This window comes from Taudactylus pleione, unplaced genomic scaffold (assembly GCF_031769625.1).
Source record: "Taudactylus pleione unplaced genomic scaffold, aTauple2 ptg000188l, whole genome shotgun sequence".
NCBI lineage: Eukaryota > Metazoa > Chordata > Amphibia > Anura > Myobatrachidae > Taudactylus > Taudactylus pleione.
Genome location: NW_028284590.1, coordinates 6,007,494 through 6,020,079, shown reverse-complemented (window position 1 = coordinate 6,020,079; position 12,586 = coordinate 6,007,494). Strand labels below are relative to the sequence as shown.

General features: G+C 42.3%; 1 protein-coding gene across 6 annotated transcripts in view; it reads right to left on the bottom strand.

The window, feature by feature from the left end:
• Positions 1-6,819: 6,819 nt before the first annotated feature.
• PCNT (pericentrin) overlaps positions 6,820-12,586 on the bottom strand; it is a 201,463-nt gene continuing 195,696 nt past the window's right edge. For all 6 annotated transcript variants that reach the window (XM_088476398.1, XM_088476400.1, XM_088476402.1 and 3 more), the window contains 4 exons: positions 11,676-11,749; positions 10,022-10,172; positions 9,811-9,938; positions 6,820-7,377 (listed from right to left, as the gene is read on the bottom strand). In XM_088476398.1, coding sequence (XP_088332524.1) covers positions 7,334-7,377; positions 9,811-9,938; positions 10,022-10,172; positions 11,676-11,749 — 397 coding nt within the window. In that variant the 3' untranslated portion in view covers positions 6,820-7,333. The remainder of the gene's footprint in view (positions 7,378-9,810; positions 9,939-10,021; positions 10,173-11,675; positions 11,750-12,586) is intronic.

Here is a 12,586-nt window from a genome sequence, read left to right as displayed (position 1 = left end):
TATAAAACACACACATACACCTACTATCTCTTCCAATATCCTAAGTAGATGTTTGCATATGCTGGGGCAGAAGTGGTTCCCATTAATGTCCCATGAATTTGTAGGAAGTATTTGTCATCAAAAGTTAAGATTTTTGGTGACTATGGACACGGAAAACTCAATTGTTTGCACTGGCGGCTTTCAGTGATGGGCCCCAGATGGGGCAATTCAATTGTTGCTACGTTCGAGCAATATAGCTCGCAGCCTTCCAAGGTGGCGAACAGAAATATGTGACAAGTCTATGCTTTGGGTGCCCTAACCAGGACTTTAGATGGATTTAGCCATTTTACGTGGCTAAACCCTGTCTTATTGGGTGCAAAAAGTCTAATAATTAATGGGCACCCAAAACAATTGTATTGCTACATTGGGCGATCATTAGTGTGGTTAAAAACAAACAAACATTGAATCGGAGAGTTCTATGAGGAAGTAATTTAAGCCATTCTGCCTCTCAATGTACAGAAAATATCTGACAGAGTCAAGTTCTGTTGGTGATCTATACTTATATATAGGTACTCTATCACAAGTTGCTAGGCACGTGTCGGGGCTGACTGTAGTGTCTTGAAGTTTGTTGAGGACTTATATGGTTTCACTTACGTAGTATGGTAGTGAGACGTCAAACTTGCAAAGATGCTGATCCAAAAAATACTGTCTCATTCACTAATTTAGCCTATGCCCGATATGATAGGTCTGCCAGGTGGAAACTGTTCATTCTTGTAGATCTAGGGAAGCAAAGTGTTGGAACTTTAGGGTCTTTGTTCCAGAGAAATATATAGTCTCTGCAATGGTACGTTGGTACCTGTTTTTAGTGGTTTATTTTGGTAGAGTTGTAAATAGTGGAATGATTGACTTTCAGTCTTTTGTAAGAATCTGACATCCAGTTGTCTGGAAGCTTCTGTGAGGTACATCTGTTTAGGCCATATTATAATATATGCTCCATTGTCTGAAGGTTTTATCATCACATTCCCATATTTGTAGATCATGGATGGCTTCTTGTTCCTTTTTGTGGATATTTGTATAGTCTTCCATTGGTAGGTTTAATGGAACGGGCGGCCATTCAAATCCCGGCAGCGGCAGCCCGACAGAGGAGTTAATCCCGATCGTCCTAAAGGTAAGTATAAACTAACCTAATTTAACCCCCTAACCCATCTTTAGAGTGCCTAACCCTAAGTCCCCCCCCCGTGGGCCCTAAACCTAACCCTTCCCCCCCACGGCTGTCCGAGCCCGGCATCCCTTCGATCAGGATGCCGGGTGCCGGTCTCTCGGCGTTGGTAAAATGACAGGCGTCTAGATTTAGACACCGGTCATGTAACCTTTACCGGGATGAAGTAGTCTGGAAGCCGGCGGTCGGCATTGCATCCGCCGGCTTCCTGAACGTATACCGTTAATATATGGACAGAAAGCGGATTTATTTCTGAGAATGGGTTTTTTGAGTGTTTGTGATATATTCTTGATTACTTAATTTCTGGAATATTTCCAGTGCTTGCAGATCTACTACGGTACTTAGGTCTTCTGTGGATTACTCATGATACAGGTTGAGTCTCCAATATCCAAAATGCTTGGGACCAGGGGTATTTTGGATAACGGAATATTCCATATTTTGGAATATTTGCATATCATAATGAAATATTTTGGGAATGGGGCCCAAAAATACACACAGAATGCATTTATGAGTTATATACACCTTATAAACATAGCCTGCAGGTAATTTTATACAATGTTTTCAATAATTTTGTGGCTCAAGCAAAGTTTGTGGACAGAAATTAAATTAATTTGTTTCATATACACCTAATACACACATCCTGAAGATAATTTTATACAATATTTTTAATAATTTGTGCCTTAGACAAAGTTTGTGTACATTGAACCATCAAAAATCAAAGGTTTCATTATCTCAGTCATGTCAAAATAATTCTGTATTTCGAAATATTTGGATATGGGAGACTGAACCTGTAGTTTCTTTACATATGATGAATTAGTGGAGAAATAGATTTCTCCCAAATAGTTGTAGATCTTTCTCTGCCATTAATATCTCGAGATGTGTAGCAGGTGAAGGAGATAGGCCTTTTTCCAGTATTTTTTTAGTTTATGGAACAGTCACTGTTTTGTCTGAAAGATTGATGATGTTCTAGGAGGATGCTACCCCAGTTTGTTTTTAGTTTTTTTTTTTTTTAATTCCTGCTGTAAATCTGGAATTTCTCCAAGAATTTTTTTTTTAATCATGTAATCATTTTCGGACACATCTCTTAACTTTGGTTTTATTTAGCTGAATTTTATTTCTCTCCTATGACTGTAAAATCAAGTTCAAAGACTAAATGACAATATTTTTTATTAGTAAATGTCTGATGTCAATTCTGTGCCAATGACAGTAGCACCTCTGGTTAACCATTATTTACACACAATACCATAAAGGTGCAAAGTCAGGAGTGGTCTGGTATTGACTTCGGTGGAGTGAACAAACCTTTGCCAAATAATGGCGCATATACAGTCAGATTTTTCTTCAGATCTGTACGATAACGATTTAAAAAATTGTTCAATCGTTCATATCTGAAGGAAAATCTTACATGTCTGAACGATGAATGATGCGCGTTCCCGATGGTCCGATAACGATATCTGACATCCGATGTGTTTGCAGTCAGTTTTGGACGATTTCAGTCATTTTAATGCAGTCAAAAATAGTTCATAGTTCAAATCGTTGAGATCGTTCATCTGACAAATCTGACCGTGTGTACGCTCCATAACTATCCTAAGGCGTTGGAAACAATTAAGAGAATATGGATTACTCATATTCTCAGCAGCATTTCAATAAAGAATGAAATTTATGGGAATAAAACACTTATTTACACTTACATTGCCCAGGAGAGAGCTTGAAATGCTTCTAATTATTGAATTACATAATGTCTGTTGATGGGGAGAAGTTACATTGTTTGGGAGAGTTACAGGGAGAATTTCTGATTCATTAATGTTTAGTTTATATCCTACAAATGAAAGATATAAAGAATTGATTGGTGGCAGCAAGAATTGTTGTGAACAGGTTAGTAAATATACCCCCAGCTAAGTTGTCCTTATTTGTGGATGATATATTATTTAAAGTGTGGGCTTTTAGAAGTGGAAACCCCTTACCTCCTATAAATATACACGGACTGTCAATCTCTGTGTCTGCTCCTGAGACCCCCCCCTGATGCATAATGGGGGGGATGTAGTCTTTGTTTTGTGTCCATATAGCCGCAGCAGAATTGAGGCACTGGAAAGTGTTGTCCTCAGACTTGGAAGTGATAGATACCTTTGTGCCGATTAGTCCCTACGTTGAAAGTGAAGGACATCTTATTGCCGATCAGTCCCTACGTTGGAAATGAGGGACACCTTTGTGCCAATCAGTCCCTATATTGGAAGTGAGGGATACCTTTGTGCCGATCAGTCCCTATATTGGAAGCGAGGGATACCTTTGTGCCGATCAGTCCCTACGTTGGAAGCGAGGGATACCTTTGTGCCGATCAGTCCCTACGTTGGAAGCGAGGGATACCTTTGTGCCGATCAGTCCCTACGTTGGAAGCGAGGGATACCTTTGTGCCGATCAGTCCCTACGTTGGAAGCGAGGGATACCTTTGTGCCGATCAGTCCCTACGTTGGAAGCGAGGGATACCTTTGTGCCGATCAGTCCCTACGTTGGAAGCGAGGGATACCTTTGTGCCGATCAGTCCCTACGTTGGAAGCGAGGGATACCTTTGTGCCGATCAGTCCCTACGTTGGAAGCGAGGGATACCTTTGTGCCGATCAGTCCCTACGTTGGAAGCGAGGGATACCTTTGTGCCGATCAGTCCCTACGTTGGAAGCGATTAATAAGGTCCAGTGTAACCAATTCAGATATAGCGTCTCCCAGGAAAGCCACTACCACTATTTGGCACCATAATGGCATTTCTGAAGAGCAGAATTTAGGCATGCATAGGGCCACTTAAGGAATTCTGGTTATATATAATATGATACACACACAATTAACCAGAGTCATATGACGTGTCGGAATCCAAGATCAATGCGGCAAAGCTTAATCAATTCAATGAAAAAAAACATATTTGCATCAAATCCCAGGGTGAAATCACCAAAACATGTGCACTATCGGCAAATCAGAGGCTGTTATATTTGGCACAAAATCTCAGTCTGTGTCCACTCTCTATGCATAGATATGGGCTACTCACCTGCCTCCTCCCCTCAGCTCAGGGGACAGGTCTGTGCTAAGCCGTCATTTATCTACAAGCAGCTCTCTTCTCCGGTTCCCACTTCGTAAACTCAATTGACACAAATTTATTGAAGGATTAAAATAATATCTAGGGGTTGGCGATACTCTGGTCAGGGAAGAAACACTGCACAAATTAAAGGGCTGACACGATGAATCTAGTCATGTCGGCATGTACAATGTCAGCATTCATAATGTTATGGTATTGACATTGTTAAAATGTCGACATTGAACATTTCGGCACCTGCAGAATGTTGGGAAGCTCACAATGTCGAAATATTGACATTCGGCACAGACCAGCAGCGGATGGCTAGGCTACAGGAGGGGAGAGAGTTAGGGTAAAAGTATGTGAGGGGAGGGTACGGCTAAAAGTATGTGAGGGGAGGTTAGGCAATAGTGGGATGGTTAGGCTACAGGAGGGAAGATTAGGCACTAGGGGAAGGGTTAGGGTAAAGCTGGGTTATACACTACACTATGTGTAACCAGCGAGATATCGTGAGCGGTGGGACCCGGCATCGACAAGTGCATACACACTTGCTGATGCCAGCAGCGACAGAGCGATGGCGGGGGCCATGCTGCCGATTGCATGCAGTTCCAATGAGCGATGTCGCTGACGATGAGCAGGAGCGCACATAGTCAGCGGCATAGCAGGTGCGCACTGGCCGATGTGCCCGATATATCATCTGATCAGCTGGATTAAATGACATTGTCTAGTGTGTACCTGGCTTATGGGAGGGTTAGCCACCAGGGGGAGGATTATGGTCAGGTAATAGAGAGGGGGTTAGGTTTAGGCTACGGGACGGGAGGTTAAGGTTAGGTATATAATCACCGCCAGAAGCAGCACTGGATCTGGGAGACACCAACGGAGCCGCCGTATCAAGTAAGTCACCACTAGACCACCAGGGACGTTTTGACGACATTCTAAATCAGATCAACAGTTCATCAGTGTCGACGCGATGATTGTCAACGTGGTCAGTGTTGGCATGCTGCTTTGTCGACATTATGACCATGGCGACATTCTTATGTCTACATTATGAATGTTGACAAAGTATACCACACCCGTCTCGCCGCATCACACCCCATTTGATTAAGGCACTTTCCTGAACATTTAAAACCATCTTTAAACACACAGTTTAAGAAGCCATTTTGTGGTCTGTAGCAATATAAATACAATTAGTCTATAAATTCACACAAGAAATCGTGGACATTACTGAGACACTTCAGAGTAAAATATTCAAGAGACTAGTTTACAGTGATTTGATAGGTTGCTTCCTTTCACCAGAAAAACAGTACTATGCAGGGGTGGGCTGGAATGAGCGGCACGGTGACAAATGCCTTTCAGGCCAGTCCCATTTACAGTGCTTTGGGGACGGCCACCGGCATCTGCAGGGCTGCACATTATATACTGCACATTGCAATTTACTTTACATTAAGTGGCACAGACTGTGTGTACTGTGTGTACATGTGTAGCCCCGCCTCCACCACCAGTAATGTCCTATTAGGTCTGCAGCTCCTCCTCCCTGCTTCATCTAGCTTCCGGGCTGTTTTAGCACCACAGGTTCCCTGGCCCAGGCCGAGCAAGTCAGTGTTAGTGATTGGCTACGTTCCTAAGTGGGCTGGGAGCCTAGCGCTGCAGGGTGCACGCTATGTGCTTCAGCCCAGCATACCCACTCCTATGTGATCTTTCCTGACCCCTTTCCTCCTCAGCCCACCCCTAACTCCTTCCCCCTTGTTTTACTTCCCAACAGTTAGTTTTTGGGTCTCTCCGACTGCCCAATTTCTGTCCCTATCACCCCCTTGTATCGCCTGTTCCCATTTGTGTGTCCATCTTGGTCTCCAATTTTGTGTATAAATAAATGTCTCCTGTCTATCCGCCCCATGTGTGTTCCTGTCTGCCTTCAACCTAATTGTTTGTGTTGGGCAGCATTAATTGCATCTGCCTATGCGTCAGCTAGACAGCAGTCTGACAACACTACCGCATCCTGCTAGAGAAGAGAAAGAAGACAGAAGAGAAGAAATAGAGAGGAAAGATTATATGAACCATTATTAAGGTAAGTTTATTTACACAATTATATGTATAAATAAAAATATATACATGTATACTATTCTAGATCAATTTGTAGCCAATAGGATTAGAAGAATGGTAATAGCAGCACAGATTTTAGCTCTGAACACTTGTGACCTAGTAACAAATCAGCGAGTAGCGATGTGAGGGGCGCCTGCCAAAAATGCAAAGAAATGCTGTATTGTATAACTCACTTCTACAGGGAAACTTCATACATCTAATGGGAAATGAGCAGAATCGGATTTAGTTTCACAGAACCCTTGGAGAAGAGATTTACAAGATCATCATGAAGGTCTCTGAGGGCACAGGGCAATTAGGTGGCTAATATCCAGATGGATTGCATCTACAATAGTTCGAAGTGTCACAGAATAATGAATAATTGCATTCTTTGAACATTAGCAATACGGATGTTCTAGGCAAATTGGATGCGCTGAAATAGGAACGTTCTTTTGACAATAGGCTGTAAACAAAGGACATTGAACAAATGTAAAAAAAGCGGCTTAGTCAGCATCTTTATTAACAATTTGTCACTTATTGGTTGATCCAAACTTTTTAGTACTAGTATGACCGAACAGGAAGACTTCGGTAAGTATTACAAGTTTTAAAGGAACAATATTCCAATATAAAACACATTAACATACAAAAAAAAAGAATCAATAGTTCATTTGTTCTCTGAAGTTAAAACACTGTTAATATACATGTGTATTAACATTTTTTTGTTAAAAAAAACACAAAAACAAAAAAGAAACACTACATAAAAGCACTGACCAACCAGTGATCTCCCAAATCATTGTGTCCCTGAACTCAGAAAAGTGTGACTGTGCCTCCTGCCCCTAACTTTATCCAGCATATTAAAATACATATTTTATACAAGTGCTAAAAAAAAAATCTTGTGTGTATAAATAGATTTATTGAAAAATAGAAAAAAAAAAAAAATTACAAAACTTTTATTTTTGCATATATATATATATAAAAAAAAAAGCGTAGAAAATTTCATGTGATCACTTCCGGGCAAATTTTACGTGAGAAAGTTCTGGCGAAGATCCTGTTGACAGAAGAGAAAGAAAATGCTTTCAGACTGTAGATATTCATTAATGAGTCAGCAGATCACCAGTATGTAATCACTCAGCTGCTCATGAGAACAATATCACCCATAGCAACCAGATTCTACTAATCATTTATCAAGCACCATCTAGAAGATAATAGCTAGAATCTGATTGGTTGTTATGGGCAACAACTCCACTTTAGTAAATATACCCCTATTTACGAGTTACTAATAAGATACATGTAAAAAGGAGTCCAACTAGGACTCAAATTCTAACCATGTGACTAGGAAACATGAACTGTTCATCGTTGGAAAGTCAGGGACTCTACACGTTAACAAGTCTGCTTAAAAAAAAAAAAAAACAAGTTTTCCTAAAAAACAAAAAAAAAAACAAAAAAAAAACAAACCTTAAAAATAAAAATCTTAACATCCTTCTCCTCATGTCTAGACTGTCACATTGGGCCTGATTCTGTGTCGTCTGCAGGGACGATGTCGGACGCAGTGGAGCGATTGGAGGAGCACCGGATGACGTACGTAAGATTTTGAAAATGTCCTGGGCGTTCAGGGGCGGTGACTAAGCGGACGCACGGAGATGATCAGTCTTATGGATGATAGTGTCGCTGAAAGTGGTTTTATACAGAGACACAGAGTGGTTCACATAGGAGGCTATATTCAGGCACGGGATCTGCACCAGCCATAGCGCAAGTTCTGATGGTGCAACAGACAATGGCATCAGCTATATATATATATATATATATATATATATATATATATACATATACACATATATATATATATATATATATACACACACACACATATATATATATATATATATATATACACACACATATATATATATATATATATATATACACACACACACACACATACATACACATACTGTATATATGCTAATCATTGTCAGTGTATATGGACGCTGACAGTGGGCATCTCAGTCCTTGCACCTTTTTGTTACACATTTAGGATTTGCACACTTATTTTCACGTCCTGTATACCTTATGCGAGTGTGAGGGTACACTTTCAGAATACCCCATAAGACTATTTTACTCTGCGTATTTCTATGAGCCTTTGTGTGTTCTATGTCAGTATAGAGTTAGTTGATTATTACTCTAATAAAAGTTGTTTTTTTTTTAAATCTGTTTTAGATAATAACCTCAAAGTGTTCCCCTATTCCAGAGTACTGTCCCCCTGCTCTCCAATTTGTGGAACTACACATCCCAGCATGCCCTGCTACAGTTTTGGAGCATTTAGCAACGAGAGTACCACACATTGCCTAGATGTTCTTAGACTCTGTTGCGCAGCTACCTGCAAGGAGGGGGCTGTGATCATGTGATCACCAATGGGTGCGGAAGTACGGCACAGCAAAGGTTTACCTCTGGGGAATCCAGGTGTGTGGCCATCATTCCTATATGGCAGATTTAATAATGCATAGGTTTAAAGCCTATGTCCATCTAAAAGGCTTTGGGCAAGCATTTAATGGGTTTAAGCACTGCAGATTGCAGGAAAGACAAGGCATGAGATTACGGGAGTAAGTAAACGAAGCCACCGAAAGTCATTCCACAGACAGTTCCACTTAATATCACAACCAGTGGCAAATTTTACCCCCCCCCCCTTCCCCAGTAAAATCCACCACCCGTAGGCACTGCCTAGGCTAGCAGCAGTGGTAGTGACTCTTCATTTGAAGCACTACCCTGCTGATCACAGCCAGACAGGCAGTCCCAGGGGGAGGAGTTTTCTCCCCCTGGGACTGCCAGTTCGAACTGCAATAGCAGAGCGAGCGCTTCCCATGGGAAGCCACTCCCCTGCTATAACACCAGCCCTATGTGACTCATAGGGGATGCAACTAATGCAGCCCCTAAAAGCCAGCCTTGTCTGCTAACCTAGCAGCAGGTACGGGCTTATGCCCCGCCCCACGACTGCCAGACTTAAGCCCCACCTCCCAGTGACACCAGCTGTCATTCACCAGGATGGCAAGGGAGGAGAGGGAGGATGTGCAATGCAGACCCCTCGTCCAGACAGGCAAGGAGCCGCCGCTGATCACAACTGAACTTTGACATGGATATCCTGCAGATCTGCAATGTGACAAATGCATTATTCAATTTATAACTTATACTAACGTGTTACAGTGCAATCTTGCGTATCCCCCTCCTCAAACACATACATTTCTTGAAAGATGAATCCACCTTTATAGTGACATTTACAAAGGGCCATTTAACCCAATGAACTTTCAACCTATATACTTAATGCTGGCAAATCTCAGTTAGGAACAGTGCGTCAGATTTACAGAAAGTTTAATCATTTATAGTAGTGATGAAAACAGACTTATTTATCTAATAACAGGGGAATGTCCTTGCAACAGCAGATACAGTACTGTTATTAGTGCTGTAGCATGGTTAGTTCAGCTCTTACCATTTGGCAGCCCACCCAGTCTCCGTTGGACCATTTCTAGATAGTGGATATAATCTGTAATTGAATGTTCGGGATCCCGAGAGGTACACTGAGAGGTCTCTGAAGTTAGGACTGGAGACTGACTGTGCCTGTATACAAGAAAGAAAGATCAATAAACTCATCTCTAATTCCTATTAACCTTATAAGATTTGAGCAAACTCCGTTCACTGACCATTTTGACGTCAAATGTGATGTCTTCTGAGATGAGGTACTAATAGTAGTGTTAGGGCTATGGTGGTGCCCGTAATGCACATCTCGGGTGGGAGGGGAGTTTAACATCGCACTGCCCAGCTGCTGTAAGACATCGGTCCTGCTCACTGGCACTGAAACCAGATATATGAGGAGAATTAGAAGAAAGTAGGGGAAACAGGAGAAACCATTACAAAGAAACGCTGAAAACGGCTGCAACAAATCAAACAAAACATCCACAAAAAACTTATTTCAAAACAACATTGCTAATGCTGGGCATACACGGCCAGATAAAATGCCTGTCAGACCGACAGACATTTTTTATCTGGCCGGTTGCCAGCCGCAGATGTCGCCAGCATACACTGAGATTTCTCTCACAGTGTATCAGCCCGACATCCGCGCTCTGCCCCCGGGGGAGGAGACATTTCCCTGTTCCTTCCATAGGAAGGAACACAGGAAATGTCTGTCTGTCGGCCGCGGCTGGGCATACACTGCCCCATGCGGCCCACAGTTTACCGGGAAATATCGCATCGGACGAGCATGCTGGACAATCCGGAATGCCTGACCGAGCAATATTTAACCCTTGGTCGCACCCCCCGATATCAGGCGGATCGCCCCGATAATTGTGGTAAATTCTGGGCAGAGAAAGGAAGAGATGGGTCGGGAGGAAAAGTAAGTGTTTTCGGGTGAAGTATAGGGGTGTCCCATCCCATTTATGTGGACTTGAAAATCCCTCCAGGAATTGAGTAAAGCCCTTGTCTAATGCTGAGTACACACCAGACGATTTATCGTCTGTACAGCAGATGAACGATATATTGCCCTGCCCATCTCTATGCGTGTAAACTAAATATATACTTGAACTATGCCTTTTAGCGATATATCACATCTGCTTTGCATGTACGGACGACTAAGTGGCCGCATGATATGTTGGATGCAGGAACCTTTGAAAAGATCACCAATACTGGATGGGCATATTTAAATGGGTTCTTCTGAACAGACATATCGTGCAGCCGATTGGTAAGTGTGTATTTAAGATGGCGTTGGTGTGCATCCTCTCCTATATCGCAAAATTGGTCGGTCACTCCTCACGTCTTTCAAGTGTGTACCCCACATAAGCTTTTTCCATGAATGATCTTAGGAGAAAGTCTGCATTGTCCTAAACTAGTGTCAAAGTCTGAGGCTCTGCCACCTTTGGGTCTTACACAGTCACCGTTCGGAAGTAATGGTAAAAAAACACACGCACAATAAACCAAACATAATGAATAACTTAATGAAATTATAAGTATATCAGGCTGCTGAAGCAGCCTCATCAGCACCATGTCCTGTGGGCACACTAAAATATACAGTGCTCGGTAGAATGGGAATATGGAAGGAGGAGTTCAACAATTTAGTAGCCGACTCCATATCCCCACAGGGTCTTGTGTTCTCCTATAAAATGATAAAGATATAAAAAGGTACTAAGATTACCCCAATATGTACTTCATTCATGTGGCATATCTGCACAATCAGATAAGTGGTGGGAAGGTGCTTGACTCCATACAGAGTCATAATAACCATCAATATGCAACAATCATCTGAACGCACTGAACAATGGATGGAATATACCATATACAAACATATACTATTCATAGCATTACCTTGCTGTGTCACTGGCTCTTCAACACCACCCTTCCGATTAACTTTATGCCATTTCCTTACAAGGAATTTTAATCTTGAAAAAAAAAAAAAATGTAAAATTATAAATCTATAACAATACAAGCTAAACTACCATAGGGAATTTGGGACTGGCTACATTACATTTAATTTGCTCTCTGTTGACTGGCTGCTTGGAATGTATTGTTTTTAAACAATCAAAACCACATCAAATTAAAGTATGATGAAGGAATCCATATGAATGAAATAGAGACTTATGTCTTACCTGGTAAAGTCCTTCTCTTCGAATTCCATAGGGAACACAGGGACTACGCTGGGGAATAGGCTGGCAGGTTGAGTCTGGGCACCAAACAGTTAAAATCTTCAGACTCCGACAGCCCAGGCTCCTCCTCCCCTATACCCTGCCCCTAGCACCGTGCAGGCCAGTTAAGTTAGCAAGTCCAAGGCAGGAGCAAGAAAGTCAAAAAGGAAGACCAGGACACACACACAGACAACACACACACCTGAAGAGACAGGGGAACCAGAAACAGAGGATAACCCCTCAAGCCAGATGCGTCAGGGTGGGCGCCCTGTGTCCCCTATGGAATTTTAAGAAAAGGACTTAACCAGGTAAGACATAAGTCTCCTTTTATTCTTCATGCACCATAGGGGACACAGGGACTACGCCGGGGTATAGGCTGGCAGGTTGAGCCTGGGTACCAAAGCATCTTCCCTACAGGAGGGGACGCTCCTGAGCTGCACTGAGTACCCTTCGCCCAAAAGCCGCATCCGCGGAGGCGAAGGTGTCTAAGGAATAAAAACAGAGAAATGTGACAGCAGAAGAACACGTAGCTGCCCTGCAAAGCTGCTCAGCAGAGGTGCCACGACGAGCTTCAGATAGCGGAGGGTTAGACAG